Raw genomic sequence first — 27,996 nt, forward strand, 5'->3', positions numbered from 1 at the left:
GAGTAAAGTGTGGGTAATATAGATTTTGATGAATATAATCTGGTGCATGTGCATGGAGCATTTATCTAAAAAAAAAAAAAAAAAAGACTGGAATCTTTATTTCAGGAACAAGATTGCATTTCAATGCATTTTTTTTTTTTTTTTAACGTGTGCATGTGCTTGCTAAAGACATTCTGTTGCTTGCTTCTGGCAAGTAACAAGTTTGTTGGGTTTTTGCTGTTGACTTATTTTCTGAGGTTTTTTATTTTGTTGTTGTTGTTTTGTTTTGTTTTTTTAATCCTTTTATTCTTTCTTTTCTTTGGTAATGTTTAGATAGCATGAGAATATCTAATGATTTTTTTTAATCAAAAGAATAATAAAAGGAGCAGCTGTACTTTTCCATCCTTGTCAGTTTCTCATGTCCACTTTTAAAATGAAATCACACAACAAAACGGAACTGGCACACACTCATTCACCATAATACTGCAGCATGAAAGACTGACAAGTCACATGTTTGTATGTTGCTATACAACATCTGCCACAATGCTAGTGATTACACTGCATACAACACAGAACAATTGGATTGCTACAAGAAGAAAGGGGAGGAAAATTTACAAACTGATATTTACAATTACATACCAAATGTAAATTTATATTTCCTTCACTAGCCCTCACTGCATTAGTGTCAGTTTTCATCTCAGAAACTTGTCTAAACTAAAGCTGCCCTCCATCAGAAAGTAAAACCACATAAACTTCAAAAGGTGGGTTTCAATACAGTTTCAATTTCATTGGAAGTACCATGTGAACATGAACGCAAGTGACAGTACCATCTGCATGACTCGACAAATAAACCAGGATGGCTTGACAGATAAGACTCTTTCTTTCAGCCACACATCATTAAAATAGCATCAGCATGATTTCTCCCAAAGCTGCTGTCATGAAGGGAAGTTGGAAGCCTTCAGCCAGCTGTCTCTCAGTTTCATCTTGCTGACACCACCACCCCCATGGGGGAAGGGAGAGTTCTCTGCCAGTTCCTCCACCAGCTGACTGCGAGTGCAGCGGCGAGGAGTGCTCTCCCTGGAGTCTGGCTCCCGGGTCATCACCACACTGGTGTCACTGCCTGGCGACCCAGAACGATAGTCACGGCAGCTGTCCAAGTTTAACTGGTCACTGCTTATTGTGGAGGTTGCTTCCACGTCACTAGCACCATCACAAACAGTCATGGTTTTTCGGGGTGTGTTCTCAATGGCGGCCCCTTCGGTGTGACCCTGCATGTAATGGGGGTTCCCTGCTGCCAAGGACCTGAAAGTGCTGAACTCAGCACCACCCCCGAACGGTCCTGCAGACGTAGGGGACACAGCCTGAGGGCTGGATGGGATGGATGGGACTGACGACTGGCTGCTGCTTTTCTTGGGGATCTTGTAGCCACTCAGACTGCCCCGTGGGGAGAAATGAGCCCCAAACAAGTTGATCTGGAAGTTGCCACTCCTTTCTGGAGTTATTTCATTTAGCACCCTTGTTTTGGACAGTGGTTTGGTCAGTGGCATTCCCCCACCATCTCCGGATGACCGTAACCACTTGTCAGAGTCCTTAGCAATGAACAATCTGGGTTTTCTCTTGGAGTCTCTGCCTGCCTGTATCATCTTTTGCTCCTTTTGCTTGTCCTCTCGCACACCATTGACATGTGAGTGGCGACTGCTGTGGCGATAACGTCGCAAGAGGCTGTCTTCAACTCGTTTAACCAGATCGTCTTCAACAATCAAATCTGATGGTTTCAGGAGTTTGGTCAGTTCAGGCTTCAGTGTGTCTGTTCTGGGTGCCGACTTGGCCACAAAATCTTTCTGCAGAGGCTTTTCCCTGCTGTCCCACTGATGGGACCTTCGTCTTTCATTTCTCGGCCTTTCAACTGCATCATCTTCATCACTGCCCTCCCCTTCACTCAAATCTTCCGATGACATGTTCCGACCACGATGTTTCACCTCCACTTTTTTGCTGTGTCGATCATGTCTCTGACGCTTTGGAAACGTCGATACCATCGGTTGAGTTGGTTCAAAATCATCATCAGAGGAACTGTCTGGGGCTGCCAACACTTTGCTCAACTTCAATCTGGCTTCATGGCTGCTTTTTCGATGATGTCTGACCCGATCCCCAGAGGATTCAATGTTTTCATGCTTTTCTTCATTGCGAACACTACTTCTTCGGCAGCGCTTTTCTGCAGGTATCAAAACTTTGCTTCTGTAATCATGCTCTTCAGGCTGAGTTGAACTCTTCTGGTAGAATGGATCTACCTGAGTAAAACTCTTTTTGTCTTCCATTCTGTGGCTTCTTTTTCTGTGCTGCCTTGAACTGAATTCTGTCAGACTGCTAGTCGGGATTTTTAGAATCTCAATAGGAGGTTTCTCCAATGAATCTACATGCTCTGTCTTATCTGTTGTGTAAGATGCACTGGTAAGCTTGCTCCTTTGAACAACAGGAGAAGTATCAGTACCAGTATTGTAAGCTTCTTTTTTCACAGGACTGACATTGCCTGGCTGGTCAGCTGAAAGACCACAAACTTTGTATGCTCCTTCTGCCTCCACAGGCTGGTCCCTTTGAACACCATCAGCTCCTTCAACTGCCGGCTGTAGCTCACTTTCAAAGGTGTTAGCGCCTTCAGTCTTCATTGACAGTGTACTGTCAACACCATTTACTCCTTGAGTCTCGATATGCAAGTTAATTTCATTACTGCTGGATCTGTTGGTCTCGACTTCCTGATTGGTTTCAACCTGGTTTACTCCAATAGTGTAAGCCTGCAAATCATTCTGAATGTCGTGTTCTTTTTCATTCTTGACTTGTTCCTCTGTAGCACTTGTTTTTCCATCCATGATGTGCACATCATCTTCATCATTATCAGCCAGACATGGTACTCTGTCACTGGACAGGATGGGTGCAGCTTCAGTAACCAACAAAGGAACATTCACATTGTCACCAGTCGACAAAGGAACATTTTTATCATCACCAGTTGACAAGGGAACATTCTCATCATTACCAGTCAACAGGGGAACATTTTCATCATCACTAGACATGGGAAAATTTTCATCATCAACAGTCACAGGAGCATTTTCATCATCTAAGTCAAGAATCAACCAGTCACTCGAAGGAAACTCCTCCTCTTCATCAGTCGATGAGGGAAGATTCTCAAAGCCATCAGTCAATGAGGGAACATTCTCATCACCACCAGTCGACAAGAGAACATTTTCATCGGTTCCAGTCAACAAGGGAACATTCTCATCATTATCAGTCAATGAGGGAACATTCTCATCGCCACCAGTCGACAAGAGAACATTTTCATGATCATCAGCGGACAAGGGAACATTCTCATCACCCCCTGTCAACAAGGGAACATTCTCATCATCAACAGTTGACAAGGGAACATTCTCATGATCATAAGTTGACAAGGGAACATTTTCATCTTCACCAGCCAAGGAGGGAACATTTTCATCTTCTCCAGCCAAAGAGGGAACATTTTCATCTTCACCAGCCAAGGACGGAACATTCTCATCATCACCAGTCAACAAGGCAATATTCTCATCATCACCAGTCAACAAGGCAATATTCTCATCTTTACCAAACAGATGGGGAACATCCTCATCGTCAGCAGCCAAGGAGGGACCATTCTCATCATCACCGGAGAAAAAAGGAACATATTCACTTGACAGACCTGGTGCCTCTTCACTGGTTATAGAAGAAACATTTTCACTGGGCACATTTTCATGTGACAGGGAAGGAGCAGACGGACTAGGTGAAAACGGAACATCTTGTACATCGGGGTTATCTTCTTTGGACAAACAGGGAGCATCCTGGTCAGGCAAGAAAGGAGTTCCCCCACTGGAAAGACTAAGCATGTCTTCATGTGCAAGGCAGGGGGCATCCCCACTGGCAGGACAGGAAACATCCTCACTGGGGCTGTTCCCACTAGGAAGACACAGTGTGTTGTCATGGAGTGGAGAGCGGGTGTCTGAAACCTTGCCTGCATCTCCATGTAATGGACTGTTTCTGGCTTGTGTGTCAGATGATTCTACCACTGATTCCAACACGTCACAGGCATCCACCTGTTCACTGTTGGCCTTCATGGATTTGTCGAACAATGGACTAAACGAGCGACTGAATCTACCTGAAGTCTTCACATTTTCATCACCATGAGATCTACTTCTAGAAAGTCTTCCTGAAAACCAGCTGCCTGACTGCTGTGACAGTTCGGCAGGTTCATCAGAAGTGCCAAGATGGAACTCAACTGGTCTGGGCCAGTCTATGGAGGGATGGCTTCTCAGTCTCTCAGACCCATCATTTTTAAGTCCTAAACTGCCTTCTCTGCAATGACGTTCCATTGATTCAAATATATTGGACCGTTCACTTGAATGTCCTGAACTTGAACTGGTACTACGCTCCATTCTTTCAAATATGTTTGGATGTTCTGAACTACTGCTTCTTCTATGAAAACCAGCCCCTTTCAAAGGACTTTTAACAGGCTCTGCTGTTCCTAGCGCCTTGTCTTTCACTTTGTCAGATAACTCTTTTCCTTTCTTCGTCCTTTGTCTATCCCCTTCTCTCACAGCTGAAGGTAGTAAACTGGCATCTGTACTGGGTTGAGACCTGTCCCTTCTTTTCCTACTCTCTTCTCTACATGCTCCAACTTTCTGAACACTATGGGAATCACCTGAATCAGTCTTCTCCTTGTGACTGAATTTTTGGGCTGTGCCTGTGTCATCCACAGCCAATGATGCGTGAACAGATCCAGGTTTGGTGGGGCTGATATTTCTGCGACCCAATTCTTGGGGTGGTTCAGACTTGTCAGAATCGAACCTGTCACTGTCAATTTGTATCTGGGCAAGCCTTGACGTGCTTGAATCAAGATTGTTACTGGTGTGCCTTGATTTGCGATGTTCTCTTCTGCTTCTCCTCGACTCACTGGATGAGTCATGGTGTTTGTGCCTAGATTCCCTCTGCTTTCTTTTTTCTTCACTTTTTTCATGTTTCCTCTGAGCATCATGTTTTCCTTTTGCACCCTCTTCACATGCTTTGACATCCTGAGTATTCTTCATCTCTGTGGAGCTTGATTTCAATTTAGATTTGCTTGACCTCCTCCTGTGGACAGAGTCTCTACGTTCAGGTTTAGTTTGGCTGCTGTTATCCGACTCTTTGTATTCAACCTTTGTTTGGCTGCTGCTGTCAGACTTCACACTGTTCTCACCTTCTTTGGACACTTTATTAAATGAAATATTACTGTTCCATTTCTCTTGTACATCTTCAGATTTTTTTACACTCTCTGACTGCTTAGTCCGTTTAGATTTCAGTTTAGTATCATCAGACAATGTCACACATCTGGACTTTTCACTGACCAATTTAGTTCTTTCACTGTATTGTAGGGATTTTGCTTCTTCAGATTCTTTCCGGACTTGGTCAAATAGTTTCTGAACACTCCGATCACTTCTTTTCTGCTTAGAACCACCAGCAACTGTCTGAGCATGGTCTTTTCCACAGTGATCGGACTGTGAAGTGTCCACTGACTGAAGAGTGTCCATCTCTCCACCATCACCTTCAACATCAACTATCACATCTTGCGAGGTTGTAGTGTTGTCATCAAAGCCAACCACATCGACTACCTCACTCAAATCCTCCTGAACAACACAGCTTTCCTTTCTATGCTCAGGAATAGGCTCCACTTTCATGTCCTCGTCTTCACTGCTGCTCAGAAGGAGGTCCTGCATCAAGGCTTCTTTCATATGCCAGGGTTTACGCCCCCGGTGGCGCTTTCTGTGGTGATGGTGGTGGTGAGATTTACTCTTTGGCGGTTTCACAACCAGTTTGGAAAGCACAGGCTGTGGCAGGTCACTGTCGTCATCAGACTTGTCCACAATGGCTTTCACCACGGCCGCCAGCTTCTCTTTGTCCTCATCCGACTCATCGTTACTGGTGAAGACATTATCATCTTCAATCAGAACCTTCTGTAGCTTCACAGATGCCGCCGGAGCAGAGGCCTCTGGAGAAGACAGCAAAGGGGGCAGCTTCCGCTTCTTTCCTTTGGCTGCCATGGCACCCTTCATCCACATTTTGGGACGCCGCCTCATGAAGAAGCCAGACCTGACAAACTCTCCAGACCACCTCTCTCCAGGCGGCAAGGCCTCATTGGGGTCTTCTTCCACCTCCTCCTCCTCAACAATGGAAGGTTCCTCAGGGGGTTTCTCCTCCACCGCCTCTTCCGCAGTAGTAGCCTCCGCCTCCGGCTGGCTGTCAACAGTGATTCCTTTCTCCTCCTCCTCCCCCCAAACAGCATTCGCCTTTGCCTCCTTCATCTCCATCTCTGCTGGCTGATCCTCATCCTGGGAAGGTTCAGGAGGCAGGTGCTGCACAGAGAGGCCGTAGTCGTCATAGATGGAGTCAAAGTGGTAGTTGTGAACGATGTCATCCACATCAGCGTTGGACAGGTGAAGAGACTTGTCCAGGAGCACACGCACCATGCTGGTGAACACGTACTCCTTGGAGCGGAAAAACTGTCGCTTGGTCTTCTCTCTTTTGCCAATCATGTAGCACAGGTTCCGCACCTGTCAACAAACAAATAAAGATTGCTGAGAAGCAGGAAAGGAATACAAGAACAAGAGACCAAAATTCAACACAAAAAAGACAAAGCTAGCAACAAACAATGAAAAGAAACATGACAGACACAATACTTTGACACAAAGAAATGAGGACAGTCCGCCTGGGTTTCAACACAACTTTCCTGGAGGATTTTTTTCTTCCAATCTGCTGGCTTCCCTCAATGCAATTTAATTTTGTTTAAGCCCCAGGCAACTGCATAGGACCCTGGTAGGGTTGAGGCAGGCTTACCTTGTTACAACTGCGCACTGATTAAATGCAAGGCAAAACAAGCACTGCCACACTGCCTCTTACAGCACCACAGTCATTACTCAGCAGTCACTGAACACTTAACTCTGCTTTCTATTACAATGTAAACACAAAAGTTTCCTGAACAATCTGACTGAACAAAATCATAACCATGCATAATTTTGCTCTGCTCACACCCAACCCCTCTTCCAACCAAAAGTTGTCATCCAGGGAAACAAAAAAGAAAATTTATGGGAAAAAAAAAAATCATCCACAGACTTGTCTATGACTGAAAGAAAGAGCACTGACCCTCTCCAGATCCTGGCGAAGATGGACAAACATTTTCATGCGTGCCACGAGACTATCCTCCTGCTGCTTCTCCAGAATGTCCGCCTCCTCTGTCTTGGGGGTCAGCAAGGCCTTGTCCCAGTTGCACTGTGACACCAATATATCATCATCAGCAACAGCGTTTTTCCTTTCTTTCTTTTTTGTTGTAATTCTCACCACAAAAAAAAAAGAATACTATATTGTTTCATTCATTTGCACTGTGTGAACATTTGTTATAAAAAAAAGATTTAAAAACGACAAAACAAAACAACACACACACACACACACATGAAGACAATTAGAGGACAGACATATATCATCAGGATCAATTAACAGAAGACGCCTCAAAACTAATTCAATTCTGTAACTGATCAGAAATCAGACAACACAACAGACATAAGGCAAACTTGTTCACTCAAAGTGCCCTGTCCTCACATGATATCACAAAGTACTAAAAATAACATACTCATGACCATTTTTCTTTTTTGTGACAACTATATTTCTGTGTTCTCCTTTTCAAAGTATACTCAGTCCTTTTATCAAAAAGTGCAACTGCAAAATCATACCAAAGTCTGAGCTGATTTCCTTTTCCAAGTATATTCAGTACCCTCAAAAATTAAAAACACAACTGCAAAACTATTAACCCTCTCCTCTCCTTCTGATAACGGTAGCAGCCGGCACTGCTCACGCGCTGCGCCTCAAAGCGTCCGGCGCCGGCAGCATGTGTGTGGTACTTTTCCATCATGTGCTGACGCCATGACTATGCTCAACAGGCACTAAAAGTTGGTGGAAAGTTCCCTACTATAGTCCAATAATCTGGCATCGCTATTTTTGGATGCTAGCACCACTTCCATTCACAAAGAAAGGAGGGAAACTGCGTGTGGAGAGTTGTGAATGAAACTGACCGATTTTCACAATGGCGTCGTCTGCATGCACCAGTGAGTTCGAGGACTATTCAGCGGAGGAATTAGGTCTTATTTTAGAAGAAGTGTCAAAATATGATCAGACTGAAGAGTGTGAAGAATTAGAAGAAGATTCTGATGTGCATTTAGGTTCCGATCAAGGAGAAGAAAGTGGTGAAAGTGATCCCGAGGACAATGTGCCACTCGCCGCTCTGCAAACCACGTGGCAACCGGCTACTCAGCCTACCAACGTGGCCACATTCCAGCAGCCGACAGGCCCTGCGCATTCACTGCCAAGCACTGCCACCCCTTTGGATTATTTTTTTTTTGCTTATACCCATCACATTTTTTCAAGTTGCAGCAGAAGAGACCAACAGATATGCCCGACAAAAACAAGCAGCCCGGGGCACACCTGACCCCCTATGGTTCGAAACACCTGACAAAATGTGGGCCTATCTCTCTGTGCTGATCGCAGGACAGCAAAGGGACGAGGGGTAGAAACATCGTATATGTGTTCTTTCTGTCAGGTACCTCTCTGCTTCCACAGGAATGACTGTTTCTGTGATTACCATGGACAGAATGTGGTTCAACATTAGGACAAGCTAGCTTGTTTTTGTTTATGTGTGTGTGTGCTTACCTGTAGTTTTGGTGACTCTGTGACACTTAGCAGTGACATTCTACTCACTATCCTTACTGTACAGTTATACATTGTGTGCATATATAAACAGATCTGTACAAAGTGCTTAGAACAGTGACATAAGAACAACATGGAACTGTGCTTGAAATTATCTCCAGTAACTCTTCAGTTGTGACAGCTGACACTGGTTGTGTGACATTCTTTGGATTACCTGTGGGGACTGTACTGGCAGACAGGAGACAGATCATCTCAGGTAGGCCACAGCTTCATTTCACAACACTAACGTGCATGTGCATGGAATAACTGCATGTTGGTGTGCTGTATTAGAACTGTCATCATCGCATGTGACATTTTTGGTGACATTTGGTGACAGAGACACAACCTTTCACATCTAGACACACAGAATCTCGCTCACATGACAGAACAAAGCCTCATGACCATACCTGCCGAATTTCATGACTCTAGAGGTTTATTCTTGGTTGTGGTGAAGCGTGAACCATACATACCCATTTTGAGGCTAAACTCACCAAAAGAATTCAAAATCTAGGGGAGTTTGGCCTCAGAGAATCTGAATACAAGAGGGTTAAAAAGTGCAACTGAGAAACTATGGGTCTCATGAAATACTTTTCCATAAAATGAAAAGCGTAGCACAATTTTGAGATAAAAAGTACCTTGCGCTTCAGCTTCCAGTAGACAAAGATTAGGTCAACAATCTCCCTGTCCAGCTGCAGAGATGTGCAGATCTCAGGCACATCCACAAGGGTATGGAAGTCTTCCTCCAGGCCTTTCAGTCTGCGTACAATATGCATTACATCATGCAAACTCTCACATAGCATTCACATGCGCTAAATCTTTTATTCATGTACATAAAAGCAGACTCACAATCAATTTCTTTTACCTTTAAAAAAAATTGTTCATTATCTTGAAAATAATTCGACCCATAGATAATGCATATTGTACTGGAAACGTTAAATTTACCTATTTCTCTGACATTCTATAAAGAAAAAAAACCCCAAAAAACAAAAAAATTTTCAAGATCACAATGTCTGATTTGTTTTTTGCACAAACATAGTCACTTACATTTAGGAATATGTTTACAGCAATGTGTCTAATTCTTTTGCATATGGAAGCAAGCTTTGGAAGTGACAACACTTTTACAATGCACACACACACACACACAGACACTCACACACCAGCATACATACAAATCACATGCCACATGCACAGTTCAAGGGAAAACAAAATCTACCGGGAAACACTGCACTGTCAACAACATAATTCAAGACAAAACAGAATATGCTCACTTTTGGGCGCGAAGGTTTTCGCGTTCTTGCTGAGTCATCTCCTTCTTGGGTGTGGGTGGGCTGTCCTTGCGAGGTGAATCGGTGTCAGACTCTGAGTGACCGCGCTCTCGTTTCTTGGTGTGCTTGGGACAGTACGCCTGTCGGGAAATACTAATTGCCTAAACTCCATATTAACATCAAAAGACAAGAAAAAACAAAACTTGTTAACCTGCCAATAATCAAAAGCTCTTAATAGTAACACTCCTGACCATGATAAGCCACAAGTGCAACTTAGGAGTCTGTGTTTTCTTACTGCATTATTCCTTCCAGTGTTTATGAGCAACAAACTAGCACAAGTACATACTTGAATGTGTAAATGATTTTATCTGCATTACTAGCAAACTTAACCTTGAGTTCAAACACATGATGATGTTACACAATTCTTCTCAACATTTACAATGAAATGTCGACAAATTTATTACTGCTACAAAGTTCTACCATATCACCTAATCCATAATCAAATTTAACACAAACCAGACTCAAAAACTAGAGATCATAATAGCAAGACATCCTTGACATATTTAAAATAATATATATATTTAAAAAATAAATCAATAAATGAATAATAAAAATATTACCAATCAAACAGCCTGCTAACCTTCAGTTTGACTCCATCACCTTCGTCAGTCTCATCCAGGACCGTCTTCATCTCCAAGCCATTGCTGAAGCCACACGTGACATGGAAGGCTGTCTTGCAGGTCTTCACAGAGCACTGGATGCATGCCCCAACACGCTCCTTGCACAGGCAGCACACCAGGGCCCAACGACTTGGCTGAAACAACACTCAATCAATAGAGTTCACATGTTCTTTACATGGATTGATTGACTGACTGATATGGATACTTATATAGCGCCTATCCTCGGTCGGAGACCAAGCTCTAAGCGCTTTACAAACGAGGGGTCATTTACACAACAGGCTGCCTGCCTGGGTAGAGCCGAATGATGGCTGCCACTGGGCGCTCATCATTTGTTTCCTGTGTCATTCAATCAAATTTCAGGCATGCACACACATACACACTCAGACAAACATGTAACATTTAACATTTTACGTGTATAACTGTTTCATTTATTTACCCCGCCATGTAGGGAGCCATACTCCATTTTCAGGGGTGTGCATACTGGGTATGTTCTTGATTACATAACCCACCGAACGCTGACATGGATTACAAGATCTTTAACGTGCGTATCTGATCTTCTGCGTACGTATACACACGAAGGGGGTTCAGGCACTGGCAGGTCTGCACATATGTTGACCTGGGAGATCGGAAAAATCGCCACCCTTTACCCAACATGCCCCCATGACTAAAAGTCCAACGCTTTAACCATTCAGCTATTGCACCCCTGATGGATTCAAGCACAGACCAGAAGATATCTGAAGAATCATGACTTACAGGTGGTTGAACATGTTTAGATGCAGTGAGTTTGTGTATGTGTATATGTGCATGCATGTGCGCGCATGTGTATCAACAAGTTTGCTGCTGAAAGAGGCCATTTTCTTTTTATTCATTTGTTTGTTTTCATCTGTTTGTTATAACATTTCTAATTTTTTCATCTCTTTCCTGCCACCTGTCTTGTCTACCTGTCTCTGTCCCAACAGACTTTGCCATTTATTTTAGTTCTAAGTGTAAGTGATTTAATCTTTTTATTTATGGACATTGTCTACTTGTTTCGGTCCCCAAATCGTCCTAATATATAGCTAGCATCTGCATCAGCATGTAAATGGCTCCCCAGCCTTTCTCTTTCCTGTAGCATTATATAGAAAAGGCCTGTCTAGCATGCTGTTTGTGCATGGGTTATTGTTCTACCCCTCTTTTGTTTTTCTTTTTTTTTTAAACCATATGCGGTGTACTGCACAGATACACATGGATCAGTCTACACACTTTGGATCTGACAAATCAACAGTGTCCCTTATCCCAAATCCTTTTACTCACACACATGCACAAAAAGATAGGATGAAGAAGACACTCACAGGAATATTGGATATTTTGGTGATGGGTTCCATCTTCTCTGGTATACCAATGCTGACCTCCGGAATCCACAGAGCACAACTGACGTGAGCCCACTTGGTACCACTCCTGATCAGAACAAATCATAACACCTCATTTTTGACTCACTTGTGTAAACAAAGTGAGTCTATGTTTTAACCCGGTGTTTGGTTGTCTGTGTGTGTGTGTGTGTGTGTGTGTGTGTGTGTGTCTGTGTGTCCGTGGTAAACTTTAACATTGACATTTTCTCTGCAACTACTTTGTCAGTTGACACCAAATTTGGCATAAAAATAGGAAAAATCCAGTTCTTTCCAGTCATCTTGTTTAAAACAATATTGCGCTTCTGGGATTGGCACAAAAAAATAAAGAATGAAGCCTAATTATATGCAAACTGCATTTACTGTTATATTTATAATTTTTGTATTCTCTAAACTTGGCACTTTGATCTGATATTCTGACCCAACAGCTAGAGCAGTCATTATTATCATTTTTTGTTCAAACAGGAACTTCTTTTGCTAAGCATGGAATTTTTATTTATTTTGCAAACGTTTTCGTGCACATAGTAAAAAGGGGAAATTACTCTGTAATGCTAGTGGAGTTAATTTGCTTTAAACTGATCTTTCTCATCTTAAACATTACATTTTGAAACAAGAGAGGCAAGGCCTTCAAGACTCACTTGTGATGCACATTTTTGTTTTAAAAATCCAAGCTTTTTATGTATTGAGTATAATTTCAAAATGTAATGTTTAAGATGAGAAAGATCAGTTTAAAGCAAACTAAGTTCCCCAGCAGAGTAATTTCCCTTGTTCTGCTATCTACACCAAAGCGTTTGCAATAAATAAAACTTCCATGCTTAGCAAAAGAAGTTCCTGTTTGAACAAAAAATGATAATAATGACAGATCCTTTGTTGGGTCGAATATCAGATCAAAGTGCCAAGTTTAGAGAATACAAAAAATATAAATATAACAGTAAATGCATTATACTCAATACATAAAAACATGGACTTTTTTTTAAAGTGTATCACAAGGGAGTCTTGAAGGCCTTGCCTTTCTTGTTTTCTTTGAAATACTTGGTGCAGCCCTGGAAACTTTTGTTAATAAAAACAGAGACTCTCCTCCATTCCAGTAGCTCTGGAAAATATCCACTTTCCTGTACTGTTGGTTTTCTTCCCGTCTTCATCCCCCAAACTCCCATACAGGAAAGACGTGGGCACAGCTGTGCCACTTAGCTTCCAGCAGAGCTATTTAGTTCCAGAGTTCAATGAGCGGTCAGGAGCACTGCTGCTGACCTAGATTCCACTGGGATCGGGGGGGGGGGGGGGGGGGGGGCAACGCGCGTGGGCTTCTTTGTGCCTATGTTTTCAGCAGAGAAAGGTGTATTATTCAAGTGATTTTCATGCCATTGTATTCGTACACAAACATTTAAGTTTGCTGTCATTTTTGATGACCCCAGTGACTGTGAACTTTAAGTGTGTCATGTAATTTATCAAACAGTCTGCGTTTTTTATGTTACATTCAATTATTTGATTTAAATATGTGTGTGTGCCAACAAAAATGGAATCTGGTGCTGTGGCGGTGGCTTTGCTGACTGGACAGCATACCTTCAGTGAATACATGAGTTGTTTGGATTGTATGTGCCATAAATAAATGTTCTACACAGGGAACAAGAGGGGAGGCAACACACGCGGTCGTCAATTCACTCAAAAAGAAAGTATTTGGGAGCCAGTCACAAGATGACAAACTATGTGTCATAATGCAAGAGCACAAGACTATTGTCTCCCCCAAGCAGGAGAATCATGGCACAAATAAAAAAAAAATAAAAAACAAAAGACATTTTCAGCCCTGTTCTTTTCTCCACCCTGAATCCCTCACTCCTGAGCACACACACATAAAAGAAAAAAAAAGGAAAAAATGTTTGAGTTTAGTGTCGCACTTCAACTGAGTGGATTACCAACTGCAAACAAGGATTCATACGGATTTATAAGTTCAGGAAGGAATGTATTTTATTATTTACAAGTTACAAATGCATGTCAGCATGTCAGATTGTGATTGTTTACTAGAAGCATGGTATCATCAAGGTGTACCTTTTAGAATGACCAAATGCATGTCACAAGCAAAGGCACACATACTGACACGCAAAACATCTGTCAGTATAAATCTCTCTCTCCCTCTCCCTCTGTGCGTCTCTCTCTCTCTCTCTCTGTGTCTCTCCCCTTTCTCTCTCTGTACACGTGCCTCTGTTTCTCAGTATGTCTGTCTCTGCATATGTGTCTGTCTGTCTGTCTCTTTTCCCATGTGTTGAGAGAAGTGTGAAACTGAGTTGGCTGGCAGCAGTTCTCAGTGGAGCTGAGTGTTAAATGCTGACACTAATTTTGGGGTGGTCTGCCACCTCCAGGTAAAAGTATTGTCTATATTTCCCTTCCAGTTGTATTGTGGAGACATGCACGTATATCATGATATAAGGTTTATCTCGAACCGAAACGATACACACACACAACACCGAGTGAATTTGAACTGCGTTTCATGTGTGTTCCTCAGTTTGAACAGAATGTTCGTGTGCTTGCTAAGTTTTGTACCACTTGTACATTGCATGAAGGAAATTAAACCTACTAATGTTTGGTATTGTTAAATTTGTCAGAGAATCACACATCCATTCACACCCATAGCACCCTACTTACTGCATTCTGACACAGAATATCATTTTTTTAAAAACACATCACCCTGTTTTTGACAGTTTATCAGCAGCAGTGGAGCTGTTCACAGCAGTACACACTCCCTGTGTAAAACGCGCTCTGCTGAGAATAGCGTGAAGTTAGTGGTGCGGCAGAGTGCTGCCCCCATAGACTGCCCGTGTGTCTATCCAGGCTATCACCTTTCCAACGCTTCACGCTCACTTGCTGTCCCCCCCTCCCCTCCGCTTTGCGCATAAACTAAATGTGCTGCCTTGTGCCACCGTGTGGGGAGTGTAGGAGGGACTGGGGGAGGGGCAAGGGGGGTCGGGGGGGTTGTTATATTCTACTGATCCACAACAATTCTGTCCAAACTTTGTTGTTCCAAGATCAGTATTCACTGAACTGAACATCTCACAAATAAAAAATATTTTAAGAACGTCCCGAACCTCCGCAAAAATGCAAATAAGAGGACACAGTCATTAACACATCTACACAGGTGTGTGTGTATGCATATATATATACACATCTCTCTCTACACACACACACACACGTGCGTTCACATTCTCTTGTCATTTCCCCAGATCCTGTCTTTCAAATTGCTGACAAGACATACAAATGTACCACAGACATCAAGCCGAAGAAACAGTTGGTACCTTGTACTCTTCATGGCCCCTCCCACCTTGGGACACAGAATACACTCTGGCTTGACACCCAGGGCACAGGTGCGACACAACCAGCTGCCTTCTGGGATCGACTGGATGCCATAGCAAGCCTGCAACACACACCATTCCCTTTACTGTTATTTCTCTAACCTGTCCCAACACTATCAGAGATTGACATAAGCTTGCAGCTGGACCAACAGCTATGTGAGAACTGTATGATCAATGGTTAATCTTTTGAGAAGTGTAGGCAGGATTGCACTGGCTCTCAGTGCTGGAGTCTTGATGACTAGCTGGCCTTGGGGAATCAACCCAATGCCAACTGTCTGGATAAGAAACCCTCCACTATAATCAAATTCTAGCCCAAATAGTCAGCTGCCTCCTCTGCTGTTCTGATGGTCACTCTGACATAACTATTATAATGACCTGGCCAGTGACAACAGATTTTCTGCAGGAAGAGCTGAATGACTTTGGATAACTTCAAAGGACAAGAACAATCACAATGCTGCTGCTGCCTGTACCAGGTCACAGCTATAGATCGCTGGAATAGGGTCCCTGAACCACAACTTTAGTGTGTTTTCCTCCAGGTCATCATTATCATGATTGCCATAACTGCTTTTTCCAGGTCAGGTCTAGATCACAAAGTATTCAATTCTATACAGACCTGTATTTGAACAAGGCAAAAATCCTGATCCATGCCACATTTTCTTGCTTGCTGATACAGAGATGCAGCACACACATACACATGCTCGCAAACTGAGATAAACATATATGCACATGTGCAGGCTCACAATCATTCGCAAGTTTATTCAGGCATACAAAAGTTCAGAGAAATGTCCTATACCCCACTCCCTCCTAAAGCCCCGAACAAATAAGTGAGACTGACCTGGTGAATGCAGACATCACACCCATCACAGAAAACCATCTCATTGGTGTCTTCACTGTCGGGCTGCACACAGATACACACTGCATCAGTTGAATACAGTGGGATAAAAATCATAAATCTTTTAATTTCCAACACACTGAATGATCACCATATAAATGCAATACTGTTACTAACCTTCCACGTTGCTAACTGACAAGTTGAAAATCTGATGCCCGCAAAGTGTCAATTTTAACAGATAAACATTATCCAGTTTCAAATAAGAATGTCTTCAGTTCTTAAAATATCAGTCATAAACTTCTCTCATCATGTGCATGTGAGACGCACACACAAAAGTCTGGGTTCAAATGGACAGGAATGTCAGACCCCTTGGAGCCAGCAAAGTGACCTGGTGCAATGCGCACAAAACATCCTATTTTAACACCTTACCCTTTATGCCATATGAATATCGACTAATGAACTGATAGGTGGCAAAAACTGAAAACTTATACTGAACAAGTGGCAAAAGGTGCCATCACCATGGATGTGTACTGTGGCTGCTATTGTGCTTGCTGTCAACAGCTGCATGTGTTATCTTCCTTTTGTGTAACTGAAAAGAGTGCTCTTGTCCATTGCTCACAAATCAAAACTTTTTCCATGTCCCTGAAGCAGTTTTGCTTATCTCAAAAGGAAATCAGGCTGACAAAACAATGTTGCTCTAATTCTTTCAAACAACACACAAGTAACTGAATCATTCTTTCCCTTTTTAGTGACAAATACTTAGCTTTCAACATTTTTCAAATCTAGGCATATACTTCAACATTTCTTGGTTTTCAAGAGAATTCAAGGGCACTAAAAATGGCACTCAGAATTCGAAAAGCTTCAACACACATACACACACGCGCGCGCGCGCGCGCACACACACACACACACGCGCACACACACACACACACAAACACACACACCAGAACACTAACAAACTCACCGAACAACAGACATCACAAACAATGTCTTCATCATATTCGATGCCCATTCCTTCCTCAGTCTTCATCACAGCTGTCATCTTTTCATGGCACTGTAATCAAAAAATCCTTATCATTACTTTCCAATTTGATTTTTCAACTGTAATTTAAAATCTTTTCCATTATTTTTCTTAAGCACTTAGACCTTGCCTCACAACAGACAGAAAATGATTACTAACTGACAGCTACACTCACAATCACATGATCTTATGGAGAAATAGTATGGGTGATTATACTTTTCCATTCTTAAGAATACACCATTGGAAAAACTGATTTGACACAATTAATTCATCACACACTATTTTACTGCAATAACAACTTTCACTGTCACTGTGTGCTGCTCAAGTTCTCTGCCCCTGACCCATCACTGTTTTGTTTTGTTTCACAGTGCACACTGCTCATTCTGTTTGGGTTTATCTCAAGCATTGCCCTTCACAACAGAATATTTAAGAGACATGAAAAGTTCTAATATGAAACAGAAAACCCCAACTCAAATTCTAAACATACACACAAAATACTGTGCATAAAACCACTAAGTAAAAGACAACTACTGACCTGGTTTTCAAGAGCTTCCATGACCCGCTCCATGTTCCATTCATTGATCTGATCCAGACCTGAAACACCAGACCAACCATGCCACCGTTAATAACGAAAAAGAAAAAAAAAGGTAAGGCTTACAACTATTAAGTATATGCACACACAACATGAACAACAAACACATCAGCTTTACTAGGCAACTGAATTAGCATATATATGGACAAGTATGTGTGCACACATACACACATCCATGCACCAAACAAAGCTCAGTTTGACTATAGTATAGGTCTTTGTGTTCCACAGTTCCATCCATTATAAACAAGAGGGTGTGAATCATTGTAAGAATTTCATTTGTTCCACATAAGCTTGCAGCCATCACCAGCATAACTGATCTTCCTTTCAAAAGACTATCTTTGAGGGACCTCTAAAACTTCTATAGTTCCTTTGAAGGCAGATAATACTGCAGTACCTTGCAATTTGGATGACCTGAATGCACAGAGTTGTTTACATGCCAAGAAGTTTATATGAAGGATAGGACGATGGCAAAAGTAACAGAAGCACCAAGTAATAAACCAAACTATACAGTACACAAGCCATTTACTTCATACATTCACAAATCAGTAAATGTACTAAAACAAGCAATCTTCTGACATGATTTCATGGGCTGGCAATCTACGCACCCATCTCCCGGCGTGTAAAGTTGACTTCATCCAGCCAGCAGACATCCAGATCGTCCAGATCATAGCGCACCAGTTGCTCTGAAAGCTGCTGCATGCCAGTCAGCTCATGCAGACCCTTCTTGTACATACTGTCCACACGCTCATGCAGCAGTTTATGAGGTCTGCAGAAAAAGGGCCAATGCAAACACATGAATCATACAGGATATTTGTAATCAGTAAAAAATATTTGTACTTTCATTTCCTGAGAAGAAATGGCAATATTTACTGAATATACAGAACTGATCAGATGACAACAATTCAGTAACCCATGAGATTCCCCTCCACATCCACTCACTCTCAGATTCTAATTTAAAGCTGGTGTCAGTGACAGTAAGCCACACACAAATAATAAGTGGAATGCAGCAAATCTACATATCTGTCACAAAAAGGATGGAATCAATTGTAACTATAAATGACATAATTTTACATTCTTCTAAAACACCTGTAATTTTTTTGTTTATATTACAAGACTAGATTCTTAAATTTCTAAGTTGTCTTGTGTCCATCAAACCTGACTAGACTCCAAATCCTGCTGCCTCAGGGGAAGTTGGATGCTTTTACTTGCTGGCATTTGATTGTACTTTCAGTTTGAAAATAACAATGTCATACAGTGCCTATGTCTTTGTTCAAAATGTCCACATACACAGACACAGGTTATGCAGAACAAGCCCAACACATTCTGCAATAAGTCGTTTGTCTTGCTTGAACAGCATGCTTTGTACAAGTTGTAGCAGCACTGACAAGTCTTATTTTGTCATAAACAACAACAAAAAAAAGCACAAAAAAGAAGAAAGAAAAAACAATTTTATTATTGCCTGGAACAGTCATATCAAAATGGTTGTTATCCACTTTTAATACTTACACTTTTAATTTATAATCAGATTCAAGATGAAACGAAAGATCATAAGATATTCATATAGACAGTACAATTACCACTATTCAATTTCTCAGTACTCACATTTTGAAATCACCTGTTTTACTTTTTTCCCGAATTTCCCTGTGGAAGAAAAACATCACATAACTCACATGTACAAATCAGGTGATAAACATCAAATTCAAATAAAAAGTAATGTATCTGCTGATTAAAGTATGATAAATGGAATCAGCTGGTCAGAATCTCTCTTTTTATCTCTCTCTCTCTCTCTCTCTCTCACACACTCACACACACACACACACACACACACACACAGAGTTTTAAATATCTTCACTGTTCTCAAAGTACTGATGCCCAGTCATGGAGCACAATAATTACATCATATCACACTGATAAGATATAATAGCGGAGGGAAATAGAGTTGCACACACACACACACACACACACAGTGCCCAAGCCTCACCTGACATCAGTCTGCAGTATCTCCTTCATGTTGACAGGGACCTGCACTCCTTTCTCCCACTCCTGCCGCCAAGGGTCAGAGATGAGGATGTAGGACCCTTCCTGCAGGGGCTCCGAGTCAGGCAGCTTCATGGCACTGATCAAGTCTTTCCGGAACAACTGTACAAAGCACATTTGTAAAGAACATATAATCTATATGTATATATACTGTTGATTTTTACTCAAACAGCAGAAGAATTCACCCCCTTCTTCGTTTGTGTGCTGTGACTCCCATATTCACTCCCATCACAAGTCGGCTTTTACGTGTATGACAGTTTTTACCCCCGCCTTGTAGGCAGTCATACTCCATTTTCAGGGGGAATGTCACCTCCAATCTTGCACACAAACAGCTGCTGCTATGTGACATACTGCCTTAAGACATTGTTTGCTATTTCATATCAAAAGTGCCTTTTCTGAGCGGTGTAAAACACCAAAGTCCGGTCTAGGTAGAGATCTGACATATATACACTTGACTTTTGTCTTCTTTTAATCAACATAATAGTATTAATGTTATTCATTTTGCACATGTTTATTCACAACATAAACATATGTGAATTGTGTAAAGTATATCACTGCTTGTAGACTTAAATAGAAAAAGAAAAGAGGCCTTAAAATGTTTTCCACTATCTACTTGCAATTTTTCTCTTTGCTGCTGATGTCATTCCCTTGATCATTTCTTTCCTTTTTCTTAAATTAAACACAATAAAATGTTATTGTGTCATCTGTTTAAAACCTTAGCGTAATAAAACTGAACTTGCCAACCTGAAAAACTTCAAAAACAATTTCACTAATCTGGCAACACACTGAGACAGAATTTAAAAAAAACATTACTAGAATATCCAGACACACATATGCTCCTGAATCGTTAAGTCCCATCCACAATCAAAACACTACATATAAACCAAACAAGAAGAAACTACTTACCTCTGCTGGTTTCATTTTAGCAGGAAAACCAGGACTCCGTTTTGATTTTGAAACATACTTGCTCGGAGCTGCTGGAACAGAACACAACATCTGCCTGATAACACCACACAAACCTGGAGGTTGAGACATTCCTCTGAAATATCAGAACAATTATGAATTATATTTATAATAATGTCTGAAGATTACATTTTTCACAAGACCAAGAACATATATTGTTAGAAAAACAAATACTAGAACTATAACAAGGTCAGCTTATGTCAATTACATTTATAAAAATGTATGTCGGTAAAATACATTTTTCACCAGAACATATTAGAAATGATAATACTAGTATCAAAATAACAACATGGGCATATTCATAACAAAAATAAAGTATAAAGACATGGATAACTATTAAAACTATCATGTCCCTACACCAGTTATTTTCCAATGTCAGAAAATGATCATGCCAAATAATTTCTTGTCCTGCATGCACACATCCTTATAATTTCTAAATGTATGGTAGCTGTGCGCTTCCATCTGGATGTGACTTCACGAAGGGGATGAGATGTAGCCAACCTAAATATAGTAGAGTTGATAAGTGTCAAGGTACTTTTACTGCTATGCACACACTGCTGTTAAAAGATATGCAGATGAGCAAAAAATACAAATCTTGTCTGCTACTGTCTAGTTCTGCATTACTTATGATACCAGCTTGCTGGGTTTTCTTCTAAAAGGACCCCCCTTGATTCTTGCCAAGATTAAAACAGCTTTCTTATACCTTTGTCAGTCTCATAATCCTGACTCAGTGTGATGCTGAGTAAGGCATTTAAAAACACGAGGCAAAGCCTTCATGGCTTATAATATATGTAATTCATGCTCATTTAAAAACAAGAAACAAAACTGAAACGCATGGGTAAAATACTTTTTTGTGATCTCCTACTTACCAGTTGTAATTAAGACAATATGTCTTTTAAGATTACAATGGTATGCAATGAACATGTCACTGGTGTATGTAAAGTCATTCTGTGTGGTCTGTCCATAATGTCTTTACCTTTTAACTTTAAGAGCAAGCAAGAAATAGAATGTCTTAAAACCACACCTGTACCAAAAACTAATCCAATACAAACCGAAAACAATCTAGAAAATGTTGTTGATCCAGAAGCTAACCGAGATCAACTGTTAGCAGTCTCGAAATGCAGTTTAATCCGGAATAATTACACCCCTGTAACTGTGTAAGTGGTGCGTGTGTAAAGAACTATTCTTCTAATCCAAATTCAGTGTACACTAAGTATTTCCAGAAAAAGTTAATTGTTAAAAATATATCATAGACAAACACAATTCATATACAATTAATAAAAGTTGTTAGTGTATATAGTCTATATACTCAGTAAAAAAAGAAAAAAAAGGAAAAAAAGGGACAACCAAATAAGGGTTATTACACAGACTTTGTTGAACCCATGTGAGCCAAAAATCAATAATATCAACCACACAAACAATGAACATTAACTTTGATACAGTTTTACTCTCTCACCTTTCTTACTCTTAGTCTTTGACACAGTATCGTCTTCATCATCACTACTCATCTTTGATCTTTTGGCTCGTTTGGAGCTGGACGGACCTGGCTCTGTAACACATTAAGCACGAATGTAGTATAATAATAAGAAGAAGAATAATGGATACTTATACAGCACACTATCCAGAAATCTGTTCCAGGTGCTTTACAAAAACACTTGTTTACATAACACATTACATCAATCATTGTTACGCACACACACACCAAAATGTGACTAATAAACTGGACACACAAACACACACACACACAAACATGCACACACAACACACACACACACACACACACAATGCATACAAACATTTTAACATACATATGTACATAGCAGCTACTCAAAACACATAAGCACACACAGGCACACACAAACACAAATAATGAAATATACATAGACACACACAAATAGTGAATACACATCCATATATATATATATACATACATACATACATGTAGTTATGTACACATACAATGATACATATGTATACACACACAGTCAAGCACAGCTCACACAAAGGAAGTGGACCTGCCACAACTGAACTTATTACTGAGGGAAGAGATGAGTTTTGAGACCAGATTTAAAAGAACCAAGAGAATCAGAATGACGGAGGTTACCAGGGAGCTTGTTCCACATTTTTGGCAACTGAAAAGAAAACGATCTGTCAATAGGTCTTACTTCTGACATGAGGTATCCTGAGAAGTCGAGTAATCAGAGGAAGAACAGAGCTGGCGAGATGGAGTATAGATTTGGAAAAGTTCAGAAAGATATTTGGGGCCAGATCCATTGACTGCAGAAAAGGTCAGAGTGGATAGCTTATAGCCTATCTGATCAGAAACGGACAAGCAGTGGAGAGACTGAAGGAGAGGAGAAACATGATCAAATTTAGAAGCTCTGCAAATGAGTCTGGCAGCGTTATTCTGAATTTGATGAAGTCTAACAGATATTTGGGAATGCCAGCCAAAAGAGATTTGCAGTAATCCAATCTTGAGAGAACCTGAGCGCATACAAGTGACCTTGGTTGCATCGGTTGAGAGATAATGGCAGATAGAACTGATTCTATCTTTTTATTTCTAGTATTTCTACACAGTTCCAAATAAGCAACTTTACAGAAATTTGAAATGTGCTGCTGGTGTTCAGAAACAGGTGACAGGCTATCATAAATTCAGTCTTATCATCATTAAGTTGCAGCTTATTGAGAGTCATCCAGTTCTTTAGGTCAGCAATGCACTCCCATGTTTGAGTCACCATCTATGGAAGCCGACAGATAAAGCTGAGTGTCATCAGCTCTCAAGCAATACTGCATGATGACTGTTGACATCCAACACAGGAGCCACATACAGCACGAAAAGAAACAGGACCTAGGATGGACCCCTGTGGGACACCATATCTTAAGGCAGATACACTATAATATCCACTATTTACACACACTTTCTGTGTATGATCTGACAGGTAAGATGCGATCCATGCCAGTGCAGTGTCATGAATACCAGAGGAAGTTTTAAGTCTGTCCAAGAGGATAGAGTGGTTGATAGTGTAAAAGCTGCTGACACGTTAAAAAGTGCCAGATATCTGTAGTATACATGAAAACCCCATCCTCTCCCCCTGCCCCCTCCCCCCAACCCATCCCCCTCACCCACCCCCACACGAAAACACACACACACACCCAAACATATGCATTCAAAGACAGACACACTGATAAAGAGTGATACTGAAAGAGTACCACAATGATAGAATAATTTTTAGCCTATAAGTATAGGGCAATAGATTATATATACATATAATATACAACTGTAAGATGCTACTTTTTTAACCCAAATCTGACCTCTGCGTCTCATATGCTGTATGCGCCCGATCTGTGTCCGAAAACTTCATTCCAACCACATTGTTGATTATATAAATAATAAACGCTCATGATCGCACTGAACAGAACACTTCAGTCTTACAACTGTTCGATTCAAGATGGTTCATGTTCACCACAGAATCAAACTGAAACCATACCGCATGCTCCACAAAATTTCAGTTTAACATGATCGCGGTTCAACCTTAGGCCATGAAAAAAGCAGTGTCTGAATTGGAGATTTATTCATGGTATGAAAGTAGAGAAATCAGAAGTGAAGTTATCATTCTTCAACAGAAGAACGCAAAGCAAAATGGCAGACGGGACTGAAAAGCTGGGCTAGCAGACTGGATTCTGACTGAGCAAGTTAATGAACTGAGACTTCACAACAATGTACATTAGACTGAATACTGTAAAACTGTAAATAAAAATATATATAAATTTTAAAAGTAAAAAGGAAGAAAGCAGCAGATAACAGAGCAGACAGAGGGAGTAACATAGCTGAGTCAACAAGCAGACAAAAACAGACGGAGTAACATAGCTGAGTCAACAAGCAGACAAAAACAGTCAGATTCCAAATCCAATCCAGTTTCCACAGATAACGTGACTACTCAAACATTAATATCTCCTATTAGCAGAGACCAAGGACTTTCACTTTACAGCCATGCGACTACTGAATGTGTGCGCCTTAGAAATACAAGTTAAAAATAACTTTTTACTTAAATTCAGGTGTGCCTTATGTGCTGCAGTGACTTGTAGGCCAAAAATTATGGTAAACACAGGCTGCACAAATATAAGCTGCATTACTGAAATCCCAAAAGATCAGAATCATCTCATTAATTTGGAAGAAAATGGCTCTGCTGACCCTGGATGATGTTTTCTCAGAGCCAAAAGTGATCTCATCTTCAAGCACTGGATTAGATTTAGAATCCAAGTGGTTTTTGCCAGCTGTCAGTATGGTGGTTAACTGGGAACAACGTTGAATCGAACATCAAGTCTGTATTATCAAATACTGGATTTATTACTAAGTGTCAAATGTGAGAGGTGGCAACAAGTAGCAGTCAAAGTATAGTTTTCAGACATACAGCCACAGGCCATTAATAATGTGATACTGAAAGGCTGCATACAACCAATTAGATGCAGTGGTCAGATTTTACTTGTAGCTGTACATATACCTACACACAAAAATCATAAATATATATATATATATATATATATATATTATAAATATGACAAACAAGCAGTCATGGATTTATACACTAAACGTTAATTTTATTACTGACTTACCAGGGCTCGAGTCCCTGATAGCCACACCTCCCTTCTTGGTCTTGTTTGGTGACATCATGGCACACACTGACGCAGTGGCGTATGTACCAGAGATATGATATATCAGAGTATATCACATCCACTCATCACAGCTGAGAGCAACAGAACCTGCCAGACATTAAACATTGAAACGAAACATCAACAAAAATCCACAATGCAGTGCAAGTCTCTGTGTGTGTGTGTGTGTGTGTGTGTGTGTGTGTGTGTGTGTGTGTGTGTGTGTGTGTGTGTGTGTGTGTGTGTGAGTGTGGGTATGTGTGTGTCAGTGAATATGTGTGTGTGTGTGTGTGTGTGTGTGTGTGTGTGTGTGTGTGTGTGTGTGTGTGTGTGTGTGTGTGCGTGCGTGAGTGTGTGTATGGGTGTGTGTAAGATACTATTTATGTGTGTGTCTGTGAGTACATGTGCCAGCATGTGTGAATGTGTGCGTGAATGTGTGTGTGTGTGTGAATGTGTGTGTGTGTGTGTGTGTGTGTGTGTGTGTAAGATACCATTTATGTGTGTGTCTATGTCTGTGAGTACATGTGCCAGCATGTGTGAATGTGTGTGTGTATGTGTGTGTGTGTGTGTGTGTGCATGTGTGTGTGTGCACACATGCTGGTTCCAATTTTGTATACATCTCAGATTCCACACACAGGTCTGTAGAAGTTAATAAAAGAAAAAAAAATTCAAAATTTGATTCTTTTCATCATTCACATTCAATAACAAATGCTCAACTCATTCTATACTGCCTGATGACTTCATTATACTCTCTGTACTGGCTGTTTGTTTATGTTACAAAGAAAATATCTTTAAAAAAAAAAATTAAAAAAAAAAAAATTAAAAAAAGAATGCAGTTACATGCAGCTGTGAAATTTTGTGATAATATAAAGAATAGAATGGACTAACATTTGGCAAAGTTTCAAAGCACTCTATCAGTATCATTGACTGATTTATCATATTTTGACAAATAATATGTTTTTCATAACTGACATAAAACTAAAAGGGTTGAGTTTTTCTCACATAACAGAAATTTTACAAATGTGGTCTTTTGTAACCACAGACACTTCCTAATTGCAGCAATGGAATAGGCAAATGCATATGCACAGGGTATATCCACTATAGAATCAGTCTGCATTTGACTTTGAGCCACAGTACTTGCCAGAGTTGTCAGAGACGTCATCTTGTCAAGAGAGCGAGCAAGAAGGGTGACTGTACGTTCGCATGTACTGAACTCAAAGGCATTTTCAGCCACAATAAAAGTATGGGTGCACTTTGGGGTGACTGAAGAACAGAGCTGTGCCGTTTAGTTTAACACAAAACCATTACCCTATGAACTATCAATTTCTAAATTCGCAGTACGCTATAGCATACCACAGTAACAAAGCATTGTGTGCATGAGTTATACTATAAGTATAACATACCTTAATATAGAAAGACTTAATACTCTAACAGACATGCACGTATCTTGATAATTGAATACCAAGTAAAAGTAGTATATTTTACATACACACTCACAGAAACACACACACACACACATATATATATATATATACACAATAAAATAACACATACACACATATATACATGCACACACACACACACACACATATATATATATATATATATATATGCACACGCACACACACACACACACACACACAAACTGACAAAGACATATGCAAACACATAGCACACACACACACACACACCCAACCCCAATGCGCACGTGTACACATACTACATAACCCCCCCACCCCCCCCTTCCAATATCACTTAACAGTGAAAAGATGTTAAACTAAAGAAAGAATGAATGAAAGAAAACACACACACATACACACACAAGGTGGAGTACACGCATTCCCATGCATGCTTGTAAGAACACACACATGCGAACATGTGTACACACGTGTACACACACTTGATTGGTGGTGGTTGTTTTTTTTGTGTTTTTTTAATCTGCGTCCATCAAAACACCGTTTAATTTTCATGCACATATACACACACACCTTTCCCTCCTTTCACACACACACACACACACTTTCACCAGTTTCAGACTGTGGTTTTGTTGACGTCCTCAGTCTCACTCTCAGCATGGTCTACAGACTACAACGAGGCTTGTCTGAGTCCGTTTTAGTTGCGCATACACTTGTAAAAATGGCGTTAAATGTTCAACAAATCTTTTTTCTTTCACACAGTGATTAATTCTACAGAAAATACCTTTTTTTTTTTCGTGCGACAGAAAGTTTCTGCGCTTTTTAGTTTGCAATCTGTTTTTTTCCTACGCAGACGTTGTAGTAACCTCATTACTTATTCAGAGATATATTTTTTCAACAAACCGATCAGTGAAACAATCTTTCCTTCAAATTTATTTGACAGCGTCAATAAATACCAAAAGAAGAAGAAAACATATACATACCATGAAACAAAACAGAGCTGAAGTGATTAATCATTTTTAGAAATCTGTCACCACACAGTTGTTTGCCGCCATCATGGCGAAATTACA

The 27,996-nt window shown here is 40.6% G+C and overlaps 1 protein-coding gene across 2 annotated transcripts; it reads right to left on the reverse strand.

The window, feature by feature from the left end:
- Nucleotides 1-73: 73 nt before the first annotated feature.
- On the reverse strand, nt 74-27,996 carry LOC143284030 (uncharacterized). 2 transcript variants are annotated; one of them, XM_076590598.1, is made up of 17 exons: nt 27,910-27,996; nt 25,476-25,622; nt 22,318-22,410; nt 20,805-20,872; nt 19,843-20,000; nt 19,464-19,502; nt 18,467-18,627; nt 17,805-17,863; nt 17,213-17,302; nt 16,252-16,314; nt 15,360-15,478; nt 12,019-12,124; nt 10,648-10,821; nt 10,011-10,147; nt 9,378-9,498; nt 7,150-7,275; nt 74-6,560 (listed from the first exon to the last, which is right to left on the reverse strand). In XM_076590598.1, the coding sequence occupies exons 2-17, from the start codon at nt 25,531-25,533 to the stop codon at nt 915-917; spliced, it is 7,218 nt and encodes a 2,405-aa protein (XP_076446713.1). In that variant the 5' UTR covers nt 25,534-25,622; nt 27,910-27,996; the 3' UTR covers nt 74-914. The 2 variants fall into 2 exon arrangements, with proteins under 2 accessions (XP_076446713.1, XP_076446712.1); XM_076590597.1 differs by having other exon boundaries at nt 20,805-20,875.

The sequence above is a fragment of the Babylonia areolata genome, chromosome 7 (assembly GCF_041734735.1).
Source record: "Babylonia areolata isolate BAREFJ2019XMU chromosome 7, ASM4173473v1, whole genome shotgun sequence".
NCBI classification, from domain to species: domain Eukaryota; kingdom Metazoa; phylum Mollusca; class Gastropoda; order Neogastropoda; family Buccinidae; genus Babylonia; species Babylonia areolata.

Coding starts and splice junctions, on each gene's coding strand:
- LOC143284030 (XM_076590597.1), bottom strand. CDS start 25,533: ATGATGTCACCAAACAAGACCAAGAAGGGAGGTGTGGCTATCAGGGAC. Junction 18,628..19,463: donor AAAACAGGTGATTTCAAAAT/GTGAGTACTGAG, acceptor CTTTTTCTGCAG/ACCTCATAAACTGCTGCATG. Junction 15,479..16,251: donor GTGATGTCTGCATTCACCAG/GTCAGTCTCACT, acceptor TGTGTGTTGCAG/GCTTGCTATGGCATCCAGTC.